The sequence below is a fragment of the Anguilla rostrata genome, chromosome 12 (assembly GCF_018555375.3).
Source record: "Anguilla rostrata isolate EN2019 chromosome 12, ASM1855537v3, whole genome shotgun sequence".
Taxonomy (NCBI): Eukaryota; Metazoa; Chordata; class Actinopteri; order Anguilliformes; family Anguillidae; genus Anguilla; species Anguilla rostrata.
This window is the reverse complement of record NC_057944.1, coordinates 9,186,862-9,206,197: the sequence shown is the minus strand read 5'-3', so window position 1 is coordinate 9,206,197 and position 19,336 is coordinate 9,186,862. Positions and strand designations below refer to the sequence as shown.

General features: G+C 50.6%; 1 protein-coding gene and 1 long non-coding RNA gene across 6 annotated transcripts in view; one reads left to right on the top strand and one right to left on the bottom strand.

Moving 5' to 3' along the window:
* The window catches only part of LOC135235914 (uncharacterized), a 240,779-nt gene that overhangs the window by 81,101 nt on the left and 140,342 nt on the right, over nt 1-19,336 (top strand). The gene's annotated exons all lie outside the window — the stretch shown is intronic.
* LOC135235913 (sialate:O-sulfotransferase 1) overlaps nt 5,446-19,336 on the bottom strand; it is a 35,341-nt gene continuing 21,450 nt past the window's right edge. Inside the window, exons 3-9 of the mRNA XM_064301944.1 lie at nt 17,674-17,788; nt 15,653-15,837; nt 13,988-14,109; nt 9,713-9,884; nt 8,100-8,264; nt 6,954-7,154; nt 5,446-6,732 (exon numbers count right to left, since the gene is read on the bottom strand). Coding sequence (XP_064158014.1) covers nt 6,380-6,732; nt 6,954-7,154; nt 8,100-8,264; nt 9,713-9,884; nt 13,988-14,109; nt 15,653-15,837; nt 17,674-17,788 — 1,313 coding nt within the window. The 3' untranslated portion in view covers nt 5,446-6,379. The remainder of the gene's footprint in view (nt 6,733-6,953; nt 7,155-8,099; nt 8,265-9,712; nt 9,885-13,987; nt 14,110-15,652; nt 15,838-17,673; nt 17,789-19,336) is intronic.

Below are 19,336 nucleotides of genomic sequence, written 5' to 3'. Positions count from 1 at the left end.
CCTGTATTGTATGCATGCTGTTGTTGCTCCTGTGCCTGCAGCAAATTCTCCTGTGACAATTGCCCCAGTGTGTGGAGTTTTGCTCGCAGGTGCAGAACGTACTGAATGTGATCTGCACTTGTGCTCGGACCTTCTTCCCAGCTTTCTTTAATTAGATTGCGGCTGCACAACTCCGGTCCTGGAGGGCCAGTCTGTGAGCTTGTTTTTGTTCCAAACTTAGTTTTAGTTTTCTGACAGCTCTATCAACTACGCTGGTTCACTCCTGTACTTGAGCGCAGTAAGGTCTTTAAGACACACTTGCAGCCTCTGGCTGTTGTCGGTGCTTAAAGAAATGTCAGGTCAGGACATGATTGAGATAATTATGTAATTAAGAGCAGAAGGTGGCTCAAAATCCTGAAACGGATCGGCCGTTGTTGTGCACCCCTGAATTAGATCCAACACACCGTGGCAGCTGTCAGCCAAAAAGTAATTCAAAGGGAGAAAATCCCACAGAGGCCTGAGAAGCCTCATGCATTGCAAGTAATGGAGGGTTCAGCCACTTTCCCAACTGCAGCTAGCTTTGTGCATGAGCTTGTGAAGCATTTAAAGTTTTATTGAATTGTTCTACCTAGCTGTCGGTTTGGGGATGGTGGACGGAGGTTCCAAGTGACTTCCTTCTCAGAAGTTTGTATAGGTCGAGTAATGCGTGTGACGTTGAAGGAAGTGCTTGGTTACAATTGATCTGATAGAATCTCTTTCAGCATTCCAACCCAGGAGATTATTTAAAATGGTGCTTGTGTGACGCTTTTAGCCAATATGCTACACAATAGCACTGTTTTGAGGCATCGCGTTGTGTAGTCTACTGCAACTAACACACAGCCCCCATGCACTTTAGCCTAATTAGCCTCGTGAGGTCCATGCCCACACATTCAAACAGGACGTCCATCAACGGTAATGGGCGCAAAGGCGCATTTGGGGTGGCAGCGAGGTTAACTAATTGACACTCGGGACTAGATGCGCAACACCCGCTTTCGGTGATATGTTGTTTTCAGAAAACCGCATAGTACTTTACAAAGCCGAAGTCCCTAATGACCACCCGCTCAGCACCAGGCTGTTCAGCGAATGAAACGCTTGCAGCAGTGGGTTTGTGGCTACGTTCAGACACAGGCCCTGTCATTTACGGCAAGCCGTGGGGGTCTCTGGGGGGGATCCGTCACCAGGCTGAAGGCTTCTGTTACTAGGCTGGGGGCCCCTGGAGGAGGGGGGGGGGGCGGAGGGGTTTGCCACCAGGCTGAGGGCTTCTGGGGGAACCCGTCACCAGGCTAGGGGCCTTTTGGGGAGGGTCAGCCAGGCTCGGCTGCAGCCTGTGCGTGGTGGGGGGGGGGTGGAGCAGTCAGCACTGTCACATTGATCGACCTGCAATGAGATTGTGTGGGATGGCCTTGACCGGCCCGGGTGTGTATTAGAGCGAGCAGTGCCTGTAATACTCACCAAAGACAGTAAAGCAATGCTTTAAACGGTCTGGCGGAAGGGATTTCTGTCCATGTCCCTGAGCAAAATAATAATAATAATAATGTTTGACAAAAGAGGGAGCCATTGTTATGTGCACACCAGTGATTTTTAAAGGCCCAGGGCCTGTCAGAACTGCTCCTGTACTAGCGCATGTTTCGCTGGGTGACACGGCGAACCAGGAGCGGCTTTATAGGTGATCGCTTGCTTCTGCCATTTCTAAATGTTTCGCGCGTGGCCTTTAAAAAAGCATTAAGTTCTTTAAAAGCAGGGCTAACAGGCAGGATACTGATTTACCGATTGATTTTTTTTCCCCCTGCCAGACCGGCACTAAATTACCCTGGCTCTCTCTCTCTCTCTCTCTCTCTGTCTCGCTCGCGCTCCCCGTGCGACTCAGGACACACTGGGAGGTCTTTTCCCACAAGATATCCAATTCATTTCGGCTCGCTAAAGAAACAATCGGGCCGGCGGTGTGAGGCGCGTAATGGGGTTTTTGGAGGAGACGGCCGAGAGCTTCTCGTCCTCGCGTGCGATCCCAGCTCTGTCGGGGAGGGGGCCCCACGTCAAAACCGCGGAATGAATTTCCGTCTCCACGCGGCCTCCGGGGGGCGCCACGTGCGCTCGGAGGGAAGGGCCGCCCCGCGACCCGCCTCATTTCCACATCCCGAACAGAATGATTTGCCGCTTTGACACCGCGTTTCTACGCCAGAATCACAACGGTCCAAATTCTGGGTTGGCCTATGGCTGCTTCCGGGAGACCTCCAACACAGGGGAGCTGGCAGAAATAAGTGAAGCCGTGCAGTAGAACTCAAACTGAGCTGTATGTTGGCGTAGCAGGAAGCTGTATTATGGTGGAGCAGGAAGCTGTATGATGGCGTAGCAGGAAGCTGTATTATGGTGGAGCAGGAAGCTGTATGATGGCGTAGCAGGAAGTCGCACACCCAAAGTGAGGGGCCTTGTGCCAAAACGGCACTGGCTACGATGATGGTAGCGTAAAATAGCCCAATGGTTTGGATTCCTTACCTGAGGGAAATGGAGGCTAGTGCCACATCAGTATCTCACCTGTCCGTTCACCTGATGATGAGGGATGTGTTCTGCCTAGGTGGTCAGCAGCTGAGATGAATCATGTGATCTGTGATCTCTCCGTCTCGCTCACTCACTCTCACCTCTCTCTCACCAACCCCTCTCTCTCACTCACCTCTCACCCTCTCTCACTTACCTCTCTCTCTTACCCTCTCTCTTTCCCTCTCTCACCTCTCTCTCATCTCTCTCTCTCTCTCTCTGATTTCCCACACACACATTTTGTCAAGAGATCACATGTAGAGTATAAGCAGTGGTATTGTGTCCGACTCCTGTATCCCTGGGGACCAATCAGGAACGAACTTGTGTCCCACTCTCCTGAACTAAGCAGAGCCAGAATCCAGATCCCTGACCTGCTGCCCAACTCGCTTGTCTTTCTTCAGCATTATGGGACTTCGGGAGGGAGAGATGGCAGGCATAGCTTTCAATTGGTATCACAGTTAGATTTTATACGTTGTGTTGATAAAAATCCTTTTCCAGCATTGCTAGGGAGTGCTTTGCTGGTCCGATCCACAGAACTTCCGTAACAATCTGAAGGGGGTAGAAAGGTGTCGTGCTGCAGCGTGAGCCACTCTCTCAAAATGGGTACTGTAGTTCCACCCTTGTTCTGCAGCTGATTGCTGGGCTGGGTCCAGTGGTGGAAAGTCCAGGGGTCAGAAAATAAAAGTCCTGCCGTGTGTTCCTTCCACCCATGAACTCAGCCCAGCTCATTTCACTAATTAGTTCTACCTCATGGCTGAAGAATTGTTGATTGGCAAATCCAAAATACTGAGGGGGAGCGGGGGGGGGCGGCATTTGCTTTCTGAACCTGGGATTTTCACCTCTGGCTGTGTACTGAAGGCCCTGGAGCAGGGATCTGTGGAGGGTGGTAGGAGGCATGAGGACTGGAACACCTTCCCCTGACCCAAACCTCCCAAATCGCAGTTTGAACGCGGTGAGGTATTCAGCGCTGTTTCTTGCGGAAAGCCTGCGGCTCTCACTCCCAGCATGCCGTTCTGTAATTCCGTTGGCGTGTGGCCGTTTTGGCTGGCTTTCGTGTCTGCCACCGCTCCCCCTCCCCGTCATGATCAATGTTCACCGCACACACCATTACACAGCACTGCCGGATATGATCGTAAATCACAAGCACTCTGCACACGCGCCACGAATTCAGCACAGGAGACGGTTGCTCAAGTCATTTAATCGAGTTGGTTTTCCTACTAAAAATAGCTTTGCAGTCAACAGATAACAAAGAGTGTCAGTGTTCCGGGGAGTATGGGACTTGGGGATGTATGTCTGGGAAGGGGGGGGGGGGTTAAAAACATAACCAAGTGTGCTTCATACTGTACACGCTGTGGAAGCAGCCTTAAGTCACAGAGAAGGTGATTATAACTCAAACTGACATGGGTTTATTATTTTTGAAATTATTGTCGAGCTTGCAGTATCTTCCATTTAGAGAGCCATAAAAACAAAATCTCCTGCCGTTGAATTGAAGGATGAAGCAGAAGATCAGAGGTGACATCATCACCATGATCCTTTAGGGTTCAGCTAAGGTCTGGCACATCCATCAATCACACACTGATTGGAGCCAGGTCATGTGATCCAGGGGTGCGTCTGCAAGCTGGACAACACATTCCCTGCATATGGGCACACATTTATAATTACTTTTCACTTTTTTTCAACTTAAACTTACAGCTATGGCACAAATAAATTAAAACTATTTTATGAGTTATTTAGGATTGTGTGACTGTTTCAGTTGGGCACAGTAAAATCTAAAATAGCACTAAGCTACATTAGCAGTTCTTACTATTTTGTATGTAATTTGTCATTTGTGTGGATGCACTTTTGTCCTCTCGTATTACGTAAGAACGTCTGCTAAATGAATAATTTGGAAGAGGAGGAAAAGGATAAGTAACTGCCACAACCCCAGTTCATAATTCCATGTAATTCAAGATGTATTGCTACCCAAAAACCTGCCTTGCGCTTGTGTGATTACACGAGGTTACAAAGACACCAATGTAATGTGCTATCCCTGTTCTCCGACCTAGTGCAGTTAGAGCTGTAACACCTCCCTGGTTAAAGAACGTGCGAGACTTCCTGCCTGTGGTAGATGAACTGTAACATTCAGGCCAACGGGGAGCCTATTCTGCATGTCATTTTGGGTGTGTGTTGACGGTTCCAGCCAAATGTTAGCCAGCCCCAAACGCATTTTAGCACATACTGATAATTCCCTGTCAATCATTTCTCCCAAGTTTCTGTGAAATTTCCCTCGGTTTTCCTGACCCGTACCCACCCCGAACCATGCTCTGGCTAGCTGTCTCTGTCTCTAGGTGCCTACCTCCCTTAGAGTTTCATCTTCCTGTTCCTTTCTCTCAGCTCAGTTCCACGTTTCTCACCGTTTCTCCATCTTCCCCCCTCGCATTAGGCATCTGAAGAGTTCTGTCTTTGGCTAGATTATAGAAATGTGTGGTTTCTGTGTTTTGTCCAAGACATCTATGGTTTCTCATCTACGTCATGTCTGGTTACTCGTGTGGTGATGTCTATGGTATCTCATCAGTGGTGGCTGTACAGTTGCAGATACGTGTGCCTTCCCTGGAGGATTACAGTATGATGCACAGTGCCGTGTTACAGTAGAATGACGCAGACGTCGCCGAAAGGACGAACAGGAACCTAAGCTACAGGCGATGCTTTGCTTTCAAGAAAAAAGACAAAACAAAACAAAATCAAATATGTTCGTTAACCAGGGATGTCTGGTGCGTTAGGCGCGGCAAACGTTTTGGGTGGCAGTCTTCAAATAGGCGTACACACACGCATGCGGTACTCCAAAGGACACATGAAAATTGAACTTCTGCAACGAGGCCAACGATCGGTAACGTTCTCTCCGTGGGTCTCTCAGGCCAGTTTCCTGTTGCCAGAGTCGAGAGAGACAGAGAGAGAGACAGATATTCTGGTGCTTTCCAGTGTCATATAGAAAACTGACCCGACATTTCACATTTCTAAATAAAAAACAACCCCCACATAATTTTTATAGTATAAGATGTTGACCCACGTATTGTAATTTAGGTTTTTGGGATTGGGTTAATTTTCCAAAGCATAGAAAATGGCCCAAATGTATTGCAGTGTAGATTTTTTTTTGTATTGGGGGTTGTTTCCGTAGTATGCAAGCCATTGTAGGTTGTGAAATTGAATAAATACTCACATTTTCCAGTGAAGTGTATAGAAACCCTTTCCTATACACCTCTATAAAGAGGGGGGGGCACTTTTCTGTAATAGCGACCCATGGGGGTCACCTTTCTATGTGACACCAGCATCCTCATGAACAAGAGAACCCCAAGATTAAGGAAAGAAATACAGATTTGTGGGAGGAAGGGTTGGGAGGGGGGTGGGTTAAAAACACAGAACAAAGCAAAAACGTATATTTCAAATTAATGTAAAAAATGCTCCATCCTCTCATGAGATAAATGAGCAGTTCTGTTCTGTGGCAAAACCGTTTCAACAGTAGGGGAGGGGAGCAAGGCCCAGTCCTTGAGCGGGCGTGTCCCAGTCCTATGAGAGGCGGAGCCTAGTCCTGTGTAAGGCGGAGCCCGGTCCTGTGGGAGGTAGGGGCCAGTCCTGGGGGAGGCGGGGCCAGTCCTGGGGGAGGCGGAGCCAGATCCTGGGGGAGGCGGGCCCGGTCCTGTGGGAGGCGGGGCCAGAACCTACGGGAGGCGGAGCCAGAACCTGTGGGAGGCGGGGCCAGATCCTGCAGGAGGCGGGGCCCAGGTCCTGTGGGAGGCGGGGCCAGATCCTGTGGGGGGGGGTCCTGTGCCCGAGGGGGGTGAGCCACCGCTCATCATCTGGGCAGGTACTCCGAGGGCAGGCCGGTGTGGTTGCGCTCCCGGAGGGCGCGGTCCACGGCCAGGATGTGCCCGTCGATGAGCCGCCTCATCTCGGGGGTGAAGGGGTCGAAGCCGCGCTGGCGCGCCCCCGGGCGCTTGAAGTGCCCGTCCTGGTTGCTCTCGGCGCAGAGCAGCCGCTCCTCGCTGGCGCCGGCGCTCAGGAAGGACGTGATGGCGCGCAGCGTGGGGAACAGCGCCCCCTGCAGCTCCTCGTAGTGCACCACCAGCACCCGCCGGCCGAACCGCAGCCAGTCCAGGACGTGCGAGGCCCACCAGGAGGCGTAGCTGCCCACGAACTCCGGCCATTCTGCGGGGAGTGGGCGGGGCTCAGTGAGAGGCCCGCGCTTACATACGCAACACGCTACAGGTGTGTTACACACGTGAGCACAGTGCTACAGTCACACACACACACACACACACACACACACTACACATGAGAAACGATCACAAGCAGATCCTCGCATGTGGCACACACCACACTCAGGTACGACACACACACTGTCTTATTCCTCGAGGCGGGCGGGGCACCTTTGCTCCTCCAGTGCTGCTCGGAGGCGTATCCCAGGTGACCGGCGCACTTGCGGTTGAACTCGGCCATCAGGCAGCGGTACGGGTTGCGGATCAGCAGGATGGCGGCGTCGTACATCTCGATCTCGTGCCGGCCGCTCTCGTGCGTCTTCACGCAGATCGTCCGCCCGCTCTTCCAGTAGTCCTTCTCCCCTTTGAACCCTGCTCGCCGAGCACGGAGGCACAGAACGCACAGCAAGACGTCAGCGCAGGGCACAAGACCATCAACGTGATGTCAAAATAGAGCACAAAACCATCAACGTAATGTCAAAATAGAGTGCCATCCATCAATGTAATGTAAAAATAGAGCACAAAATCATCAATGTAATGTCAAAATAGAGCACAAAACCATCAACATTAGGTCAACTAGAGCATAAACCATCAACGTAATGTAAAAATAGAGCACAAAACCATCAATGTAATGTCAAAATAGAGCACAAAACCATCAACATTAGGTCAAAATAGAGCATAAACCATCAACGTAATGTAAAAATAGAGCACAAAACCATCAACATTAGGTCAAAATAGAGCATAAACCATCAACGTAGTGTAAAAATTGAGCACAAAACCATCAACATTAGGTCAAAATAGAGCACAAACCATCAACGTAATGTCAAAATAGAACGTAAAACCATCAATGTAACATTTACATGGCACAAAATCGCCAAAGCAGACCAAGAGAACTTGCAGAGTAAAATCAACATCTGTTGCAATTTGTTTCAACTGGTGCTGAACACTTTCAAAATGCAACCGAAATTGGCTTTAAAAATGATAATAAAAAAGTTAATTAAAAGCGTTATCGCTGCAGCTCTGGTGCTGTGTGATAAGTACACACGGGGCAGGGGGACGTAATCCACGCACAATCTGCACAAACGAAGGACCCGGATAACCCCGGATCAAGCAAGCAGAACTTAATTTCCTTTCTGTTACATGACAAAAAATGAAAAAAATCTAATCAACTAAACAGTTCAGACCCACACATTTGAGCAGCTTGGGGAGTCTTTTTTTTCTGTTGTGTCTGTACTGCAACAGAATCTGTCAGTCAGGAGTACACAGAGAACAACGAGCATGAATAAATGGGTCACGTTTGTGCAAGGCCGAACTCACCTTTGTTGTAGAGCGAGCCGTCGAAGTAGAAGCTTCCGGTGTAGTAGCCGGTCGCCAGCTCCACCAGGTGACGCACCCAGGTGTTGCCCGCCCCGGGGAAGCTGGACAGCGCCACCAACTGGCTGGATTTCTCCGGAAGGAATTTCCTGTCCATGCACCTGGAGTCTGAGTGAGAATCCACAGACCACTGATCACCGTCCATGTTCACTAAGCACCGCCCATGTTCACTAAACACCGCCCAAATCACTATAAGCACCGCCCATGTTCACTAAACACCGCCCACATCACTATAAGCACCGCCCATGTTCACTAAACACCGCCCAAAGTCTGTATTTGTGGTTTCGATCAATGGCAGATCCGAAATAGTAGATGACTTCTCCTTTGCCTGGGAATTTAGAATTCACGACGAGGCGCCAGTAGTTTACCTGAGGATAAAATTATAGCAGTAATACTTTAGCAGTGGTTCTCAAACTCGGTCCTGGGGGACCCCTGTGTGTGCTGGTTTTTCATTACAACCCCAACTGCAATCCCAGAATTTTAACAAGCTATTAATTTTTCTTAATTAGGTGCTTTTCATGTTTTAGAGCTGGGTCTCCAGTCTTATCCAGAAAGGGCCAGTGTGGGTGCACACACCCGATTCTACTAATCAACCACTACTGTTGTTGCTAAGCACCTTGATTAGTAGAATCAGGTACGTGCACCCACACAGTCCACATATTTAAAATTTTCAATTTCATGTTCTTATTAATGAATTGTCTTGCATTGATGTTTTGAGAAATAATTGAAAGGCCAAAGGCTACTTATCCTGTAGACTGTTTTCTTTTTAAAAAAATAAGTCAGACCTGCACTTCTTCCCTTATTTATCCTTTATTTTCCAAAAATCTCCATCAATGGAGGGCTTTCAATAGAAGCTCTCTTCCAATGGAGGGCTGCCCAGTCTGCAGGCTGTGCTTTCCTTTCCATCAGCAGCCAATTAAGAAAGGCCTTAGAAACACTGTGTGTGTTCGTAGCCAATCACTGACTAAAATATTAACCACAGACCTTCCGAAATCCAGCAGCCATCCCAGCCATCTGGGACTGGAGTTCCAGGTCACTGATATACAGGTTTCTGTACATACTGATCCTCTGAGCACATAGGCAGGGCCATAAGCCGATATCCTTCGGACAGACCTGGGTCAAATACGTATTTGTTTTGGATTCAAATACCTTTCTGTGCTCTGTTGATCTTGCCTGGTGTAATTGAGCCTGCCAATATGACCAGAAGGCGGGGTTTGCACTTTTTGAGAGTATTTCATTGGTTACAATACACCAGACAAAATCTGTAAAACTTTGAAATGTATTTGAATCCAAAACAAATACGTATCTGACCCAGGTCTGATATTTAAGTATTTACATTTTTCAGTATTACATTTTTTTTTACACAATACATAATCACAGTAACATGTTTTTGTTATCAAAGACACGTTCTATGATAATAAAAACATGTTGCAGTGATAACAGAATACATACATTTTTACATTAAGACCAGATACTCGTGTCCCCCTACAGGGGGACGCCGGGTCCTAGGTGGATATCCCAGCCCTGCTGTGTGTGGGGTCCAGGCTCGCGCTCACCTTGCACAGGTGTCTGGTACACCTGGTAGAACTCGCGGTCGCTGGGGGGCGTGGGGCCGCTGCCGTTAGCCGTGGCGCAGCGGGACTCGGCGTCCGATTGGTGGAGGGTGAACTGGGGCGAGGCGTAGCCGCAGAAGCAGTCCGGCCTCCGGAGAGCGGCCAGCGGGAGCTCCTGGAGGAAGGAAAACAAACGACGAGAAAACAGAAAGAGGGAAAAAAAAGAGAGGAGAGACATCACGCCAGCGTAACGGCACCACGCGTTCCCGATAACGTGCGGTGTATTCAGCTGGCTCGTACCGGCGCGGTGCGGCTCTGACACCGCCGTTTAAAACGCGTTTGTACCGGCGCGGCTCCTCACAACAGTGAGCTTTCACACAAAGGCTGGTGTGGGGGCATTCAGGGATTCTGGTCTGAAGCTGCTTTCAAGCAGCAGCTTCAAAACGCAGCCTGTTCAGCCACTTTATGATTCCAGAGGCTGTACACTCAACACATTACATTTCTGTTACTTTCCATTCTACCGCTGCTCAACTCCTGGAGGACAGGCTGTCCCACACCCACAGCCCCCACTGCCTCACACCCACAGCCCCCACTGCTGCACACCCACTGCCTCACACCCACTGCCTCACACCCACAGCCCCACTGCTGCACACCCACAGTCCCCACTGCCTCACACCCACAGCCCCCACTGCCTCACACCCACAGCCCCACTGCCTCACACCCACAGCCCCCACTGCCTCACACCCACAGCCCCACTGCTGCACACCCACAGCCCCCCACTGCCTCACACCCACAGCCCCACTGCTGCACACCCACAGCCCCACTGCCTCACACCCACAGCCCCACTGCCTCACACCCACAGCCCCACTGCCTCACACCCACAGCCCCCACTGCCTCACACCCACAGCCCCACTGCCCACCCACAGTCCCCAGTCCACTCCCTCACACCCACAGCCCCACTGCCTCACACCCACAGCCCCCACTGCCTCACACCCACAGCCCCCACTGCCTCACACCCACAGCCCCACTGCCTCACACCCACAGCCCCACTGCTGCACACCCACTGCCTCACACCCACAGTCCCACTGCCTCACACCCACAGTCCCCACAGTCCCACTCCCTCACACCCACAGTCCCACTGCCTCACACCCACAGTCCCCGCTGCCTCACACCCACAGTCCCCACTGCTGCACACCCACAGCCCCCACTGCCTCACACCCACAGCCCCCACTGCCTCACACCCACAGTCTCACTGCCTCACACCCACAGTCCCCGCTGCCTCACACCCACAGTCCCCACTGCTGCACACCCACAGCCCCCACTGTCCCACACCCACAGCCCCTACTGCCTCACACCCACAGCCCCCACTGCCTCACACCCACAGCCCCCACTGCCGCACACCCACAGCCCCCACTGCCGCACACCCACAGCCCCCACTGTCCCACACCCACAGCCCCTACTGCCTCACACCCACAGCCCCCACTGCCTCACACCCACAGCCCCCACTGCCTCACACTCACAGTCCCCACAGTCCCACTCCCTCACACCCACAGCCCCACTGCCTCACACCCACAGCCCCCACTGCCTCACACCCACAGCCCCCACTGCCTCACACCCACAGCCCCCACTGCCTCACACCCACAGCCCCACTGCTGCACACCCACTGCCTCACACCCACAGCCCCACTGCCTCACACCCACAGTCCCCACTAACTCACACCCACAGCCCCACACCCACAGCCCCACTGCCTCACACCCACAGTCCCCACTAACTCACACCCACAGCCCCACACCCACAGCCCCACTGCCTCACACCCACAGTCCCCACTAACTCACACCCACAGCCCCACTGCCTCACACCCACAGTCCCCACTAACTCACACCCACAGCCCCACTGCCTCACACCCACAGCCCCACACCCACAGCCCCACTGCCTCACATCCACAGTCCCCACTAACTCACACCCACAGCCCCACTGCCTCACACCCACAGTCCCCACTAACTCACACCCACAGTCCCACTGCCTCACACCCACAGCCCCCACTGCCTGCCTCACACCCACAGTCCCACTGCCTCACACCCACAGTCCCCACAGTCCCACTCCCTCACACCCACAGTCCTCACTGCCTCACACCCACAGTCCCACTGCCTCACACCCACAGTCCCCACAGTCCCACTCCCTCACACCCACAGCCCCCACTGCCTGCCTCACACCCACAGTCCCACTGCCTCACACCCACAGTCCCACTGCCTCACACCCACAGTCCCCACAGTCCCACTCCCTCACACCCACAGCCCCACTGCCTCACACCCACAGTCCCACAACTCCTGTAATAGTTGCAGCGTGTGTGGTGAGATCTGCCAGATGCGATGGATTTCACATTATGAGCTGTCACAAGCACATTCACGATGGCACTCATGGCAAGTTTAATGTTGCCAAAGACATTAACGCACAGACATATTATCCGGTTGGTTGTCGCTCAGCTGTAACACAAACTCATAGATGTCTGTTAACGGCAGAGACACTAACCTATATTTGCCCATCCCCTACTTGATAGAATAAGCAACAGTGCTTTTCTAGTACTTTTGTTTATCTAGTATTAGTTAATCAATCATTATATAGTCCTCTACCAGTTACTCATGTTTTATTACTTCCTTCTCACTTCCCGATATTCATTTATTCATAACTCATTCAATAAATTCTTTATTATTGTATTCAATCAATGTCGTGCTTATGTTATTTCCGGAAGCAGGGCTCCACTGGCTGCTGGAATTAGCATTTGGTGAATAAGTTTATTACGAAATAAATTTGACTGAACCACACTGCGGCAGCCATTGTAAAGCTGGTTTGACGTCGGAAACTTTAATTCATCCTTCACTGCGCATAAAAGCCGCCTGAGCCAGTGAAAAACATACACTGCTGAAATAACACATGAACAAACTCAGATGGTGAAGTACCCCTTTAAATAATTAACAGCGTGCTAGTATTCAAGGGCTGTAATTACAGCCGTAATGAGAGCCAACATACACAAGAGGTCCCCAGGATTGAGTGCAAACACCCCCCCACCCCACCCCCCCCCCCCCCCCCACTGAGGCAAACTCTGGCAGTATGTAATAACACTGGCGATCTAGCGGCGCTAACGTTTTATGGTGCATTTAGGGAGGGCGTTTAGGAGACAGCGAGGATCCCTTAAAATGTCGGCTTGAAGCGTCGCCCCGCCCCCACACCCTCCTCTTCCTCCTCCCGCGGACGGGAAGGCTACGCGCATCGCCGCGCGCCTGAGTGGCCGGGGACGGAGGCGAAGCCCCTTCTCGCGCTCCGCGGGCGTCTTTTCTTCTTGACGTGACAAACCGCCCCGCCTGAGAGGGCTCTAATGGAGGCTGATTGCCGCGTTGCCGCCATTAAGCCGTCAGCGAGAAACGATTCCTCGCGTTTTCCCGCTCTTCCTCCTCCTCCGCCCGTTTATCAGGAAAGAGACGACATAAAAACTCTGAAGCTGACGTGGCTTGTTGTGCGCGTCAAGAAGCCGAGCGTCAAAATGAGATCTTCGGCGCTGTCCTTTTCAGTGAGCCGACACGGGCTTTGTGTGCGTTTGTGTATGAAAGAACACATGTTTCTGCTGTAGAGGAGGACGTGCAATTCCTTCCTGCAAATGGTAAATGGTAAATGGACTGCATTTATATAGCGCTTTTATCCAAAGCGCTTTACAATTGATGCCTCTCATTCGCCAGAGCAGTTAGGGTTAGATGTCTTGCTCAAGGACACTTCGACACGCCCAGGGCGGGGTTTGAACCGGCAACCCTCCGACTGCCGGACAATCGTTCTTACCTCCTGAGCTATGTCGCCCCAAAGCACCGTCAATGCGTTCACTTTTTAGGAATCAGAACTACATTTCCCAGCATTATCTTAAAAAAAAAAAATACTGAGCAATGCCTGACCGTGGCAGTAACGTGTGTGTTTGCCCGTGTGCTGTGGAGCGCTGCGGTGTGTTCAGCCCCCCGTATGGGGCGCGTTGCTGGGTCCATTACAGGACCCGTCGATTCTCGTTATGGAGACGCATTAAAGATTAAACAGCAAGACTGTTTACAGGGACCCCAGGAAAAAAAAAATGTAACCACCAGCAGAGCTCAGTGCGGGTCGTTATGCAGTCCCCAGACCTGGCCGAAACAGCGATCAATTATTAATCTCCTTTGTGTGGATATGGACCTCACGCATCTGGGACGGGGGGAGAGGGGGGTATGGGGGTGGGGTGGAGTGGGGTGGGGGGGTGTGTCTGACCTTGTCCGTGCAGACGGCCACGCAGGACTGAGACGTCAGGTTGGCCTGGGCGGCGTGGAACAGGAAGGCCGCGGAGACGTTGGCCGGCCTCCTGAAGCAGCCGCGGTAACGGGCGTTCCTGTCTGCGGGCGGGCGAGCGAGAGAGAGAAAGAGAGAGAGACCGTCAGAGCACCAAGCTTACACACACGCTCATGCCCCGCACACGCGCACACGTGTAAACACTCATGCTAAAACACACACACACACACACACAGCGAAGCATGCGCAGGGTGTGTCTGACCCCGACGCTACGCTCTACACAGCTGTGAACAGAGTGCTTCCAGGTTTTTTTGGAGAGGCTTCAAATTGTGTTCCCGCCTCAGTCGTACTCTTGGCTTTAGCCAGACGCCTGCAAACAGGATTTCAGCTTTAGATTAGCAAAAAAAAAAAAAAGTTTACAGTTTGGCCTTTTTTTAAAAGCCTTTTCCAGCCGACGCTCCAACGCGGCAGATAAACGGAGTGGGTTTTCTTCTCCCGAGATTGTTCGGACGGCTCGAGCGGCTCCCGCGCCGTTTTCGCCGTGTCGACCGCGCTCTGACGGTCTCGCGGAGCCGCCGGGTCTCTGCGGAATCCGGAACGCCGTCCAGACGACAAACGGGCAAGAGCGCGCGATCACTTTTCATCAGGATGGAGTGTAGCACAGTGGGTGAGGAACTGCGCTTGTAACCGAAAGGTCGCAGGTTCGATTCCCAGGTAAGGACACTGCCGTTGTACCCTTGAGCAAGGTACTTAACCGAAATTTCTTCAGTATATATCCAGCTGTATAAATGGATACAATGTAAATGCTGTGTAAAAGTTGTGTAAGTCGCTCTGGATAAGAGCGTCTGCTAAATGCCTGTAATGTAATGTCATCAGCATCGCCTTAGTGCACCTACAGCGTCCAGCGTCCCGACGAGGGGAACCATTTACAAATGAAACCGGGATACCAAGAATACAAATCAGGAGAACAAATCCTCATATTAATGTAAACGTTAATCTCGTATTAATCACGAACATGAAGTGAATGCATCCTGCCGGTTCTGACGTGCAATAGCATTTGCAGCAGTATGTTTACGAAGGTGGATTTCGGCCTGTTTTTGTTTTACTGCTCAAGGTTACGGTCTCGCCAGCACTTAATTCCCCCCCCCCTCCCCCCCCCCCCTTACGTGTTTCACAGCAAAACGGCAGCTTGACTGACTGGAAGCAGAGTTGGGTTTTTTGTTTTATTCTGAGGAAGATGTCTTAGATGTCGAAATGTCAGCCTCCCCTGGTTCATTAAACAGTGTTTCTCCCTGAGCTCGGTGCTCTCCAGTGTGCCTTATTTTGGGCGAGTCCCCAGGAAGTTGTCCGGGGGGGGTAAGGAGTTTTCTCTGTAGTTTGACTGTCCAGGCTGTTGAGCACCTTCCTTTTTTGGGTTGAGTCCAGTTACGTTGTTTTGAGGTAATGCTGAATAGCTTTCCAAGCACAATGCCTCTCTTACCACGTTGGTTAGGGTTAGTGCTTGCTCAAGGTGAACCCGACGTGCCCACCCTCCGACTGCCAACAACGCTCCTCCCACTTGTCCCTGTTTACCATGTGCTGGGGTGGACCTGCTTAAAGTGAACCCCCACGTGCCCCCTGCCCCCGCCCCAGACCCCCGCCACTCACATCTCTTGTGCCCCGCCGGCTGCTCCTCCACCTTGTAGACGGAGAGGCGCCCCACCCCGCCACAGGGGGCGCCCTTCTCCCCCCTGCAGTCCAGGTTGCACTCCTCCTCCCGGGTGCGGCTCTGCGGCATGCGGTTGCCGCAGTAACACTCCGACCCGAACTCCAGCCCGGCGAACTGGTACCCGCTGCAGCCGAGAGAGGGAGAGAGGGAGGGAAGGAGGGAGAGAGGGAGGGAACGAGGGAGAGAAGGGGGGATGGATAGGCGGCTTGTACTCGTACTCTGAAATGAGTCAGCCGTATGTGACATTTGAAAGAAAAAACAATGAATACAATAGCATAGAAATAAACAACAAAATACCGAAAAATCTTTTTGGGGGGGGGAGCAAGTGTGTCTGGGCAGTCCGCCAAAATGAAGTCTTTGTAAGGGAAACACTGCTGTTAGCATAGCCTAGAGAACTACAGACATACACTCAACACTAACCATACCCTAGAGAACTACAGACATACACTCATACACTAGCATACCCTAGAGAACTACAGACATACACTCATACACTAGCATACCCTAGAGAACTACAGACATACACTCATACACTAGCATACCCTAGAGAACTACAGACATACACTCATACACTCCCACAACCTGTTTGGGTCCTCGCCCATAGTTTAAGAAACACGGGCCTACGCTGCAGATGCCTGCAGCATGATTGACACACATGAATGTAATCCATTTCCAAGATTCTGTCGCCATGACGACCTTCTGAAAGCGCTGGATGTGATTTCTTTAGAAATTCAATCGAGGTCCCTGGCATCCCACACAGATCCCCCCCAACCCCCCCGCCCCCCTGCCCGCCCCAGCCGAACCCGGAACGTCAGGAGCGCCCGTGACACACACACACACACACACGCGTGGGTGGCAGAGGGCTCAGCAGCTGTTAAACACGCACCCCTGCCAAACCGCCCCCGGGCGTCACTCCACCAAAGCCCAACAACGGGGTGGGGATCGCATCCGTCACGCCCCCTCCCACCCCCACCCCCACCCCACCCCCCCAAGAACCTCAGTGTACCGCGGCCGGCTCGCCATCGCAGTGTCTGCCGTCACCCAGGTTGCTGAAACATTTGTGTCGCCGCACGGTGGAAACGCCACATCACACAGGCTGGGAGTGATGTCATTGCGCTGCTGCTCACAGGGGCAGCCAGAGCAGCTCTCCCGGGTCACTGCTCGTCTGTGCTTTACTTTACATTGATCAGTCATTTTCACAGTGCAAGGGTTTTTTTCAAGTGTATTTACTCATTAATGAATAGCCTGCTATACATTTCGCGTTTTAAATTGTCACTTTGGCACGGTGACTTTGAGAAGTTACTTGTTTGTTTTGAAGATGAGCGCACGCTCGTTTGTAAAACGCAGTTTAATAGCTCTCAGAAGCTACCGCGCGTCCCACTGAAGACTCCAGCTCCCAGGGTCCAATCTCAGGACGCGGTGCGTCCGAACCCGCGTTAGGGGGACACGACGCGGGCGCTTCATTAAGAGGACAGTGTCTCCCCCCTCACCTTCGATCCCGTGGTGAAGTTTTGCCAGCAGGGGCTGTGTGTGTGTGTGTGTGTGTGTGTGTGTGGGGGTGGCTGGCACAGGTGCCAGTCATTCAGTCTTGCCAGCCAGCAGAACCCCCCCCCTCCCCCTCCCCAGACACAACAGGGACTGGACGTTTTGGCTCTCTGTTCTGCAGTAATTGGCCCCCCTCCAAATCCCTGTCCTGTGCACTGCCAGCTGGCCTGGCTGTGAAGCACAAGAGTGCATTCTGAGGCCCCTCGCACACACGGACACGCCCACCCCCCACCCCGCCCCCAAAACCTTTCTGTCCCCCACCTGATCACCGGCTCATTAGTCCTTAATTCAAGTACAAGGGCCTCCCTGGCCATTGCCAATTTTACTTTGGCACATTGCGTTCCGTTCTGTTTGTGCATGTCATTGGAAGACAGCGATGGGGGGGCAGGAGGGGGAGGGGGAGGGAGGTTGTTACCTTTCCGAGCAGGTGTCCTGGCACAGAGTGCTGGTCATTTTTCGGAAGTCGTAGAACACGCTGCCTTTCAAAGCCCGGTCCTTGGAGTCGTCCAGGAAACAGCCGACGTACGTCCCTTTACCACGGAAACAGAGCGGTGAAACAAACCAGCAGAGGCCTGCTCGTCACAACCAGCTCAGTTAGCCACTGTCATGCAAAATAAGTTTCCCCTCTAAAATACGTTCCCCCCGTCATTATAATATCACAATTTAAAAAGCAATGTTTGTTTCATACCAATGATATCGATGTATTATCAGTTTAGTAATATTTCTTGCTAGTGTTAACTACCTTGTCATGTCTTCTGTTGAACAAGCTAGCAGCGAACTTTAGCTCGTTAGCTAATTATCGTACTAATGATACCAATATATTTTCAAATTAGCTAACCAACATATGCTAGCATGCAAAGTGGGTTTGCTTACCTGTGCTGTGTAAACGCTCTCATTTAAAACAGTTATCCACCTACTTCTGGCTGTATTTAATTAACAAAATCTAATAAATATAACAACTACTACCACTTACCAAACTGACAATGAGTTTAATTGTTTAATAGCACTAAAGGTGCCATTTGAAACACAGAATAAGCAAATGCAGAATAAGCACGTCTGCCAAAAGATAAAGTACACAACAAATTACAATGGTGTCTGAAGAGGGAACTTATATTTCATGATGCCGTACAGCAACTCAAAGCCGCATTTGACTTTTTTTCAGGTTCCCAATATCTAGATGTATAATTTTTTTACACCGCTACGAATCTCCGCTCTACATATAGATAGGACATGTGACCTGAAGTATGCTGAACAGCTGAGGGACGTGTAGCGTCCTTCACCTTAAGCATCGCACTTCAGGAGTCATTCAGTGTTTAAGAAGTCCTAGATTCAGTAACTATAGTAACTATATAAGAAGTCCTAGATTCAGTAACTATAGTAACTATATAAGAAGTCCTAGATTCAGTAACTATATAAGAAGTCCTAGATTCAATAACTATAGTAATTATATAAGACGTTCTAGATTCAGTAACTATTGTAACTATATAAGTAGTCCTAGATTCAGTAACTATAGTAACTATATAAGAAGTTCTAGATTCAGTGACTATAGTAACTATATAAGAAGTCCTAGATTCAGTAACTATAGTAACTATATAAGAAGTCCTGGATTCAGTAACTATAGTAACTATAGTAACTGTATAAGACATTCTAGATTCAGTAACTATAGTAACTATATAAGAAGTTCTAGATTCAGTGACTGTAGTAACTATATAAGAAGTCCTGGATTCAGTAACTATATAAGAAGTCCTAGATTCAGGAACTATAGTAACTATATAAGAAGTCCTAGATTCAGTAACTATAGTAACTATATAAGAAGTCCTAGATTCAGTAACTATAGTAACTATATAAGAAGTCCTAGATTCAGTAACTATAGTAACTATATAAGAAGTCCTAGATTCAGTAACTGTAGTAACTATATAAGAAGTCCTGGATTCAGTAACTATAGTAACTATAGTAACTGTATAAGAAGTCCTAGATTCAGTAACTATAGTAACTGTATAAGAAGTCCTAGATTCAGTAACTATAGTAACTATATAAGAAGTCCTAGATTCAGTAACTATAGTAACTATATAAGAAGT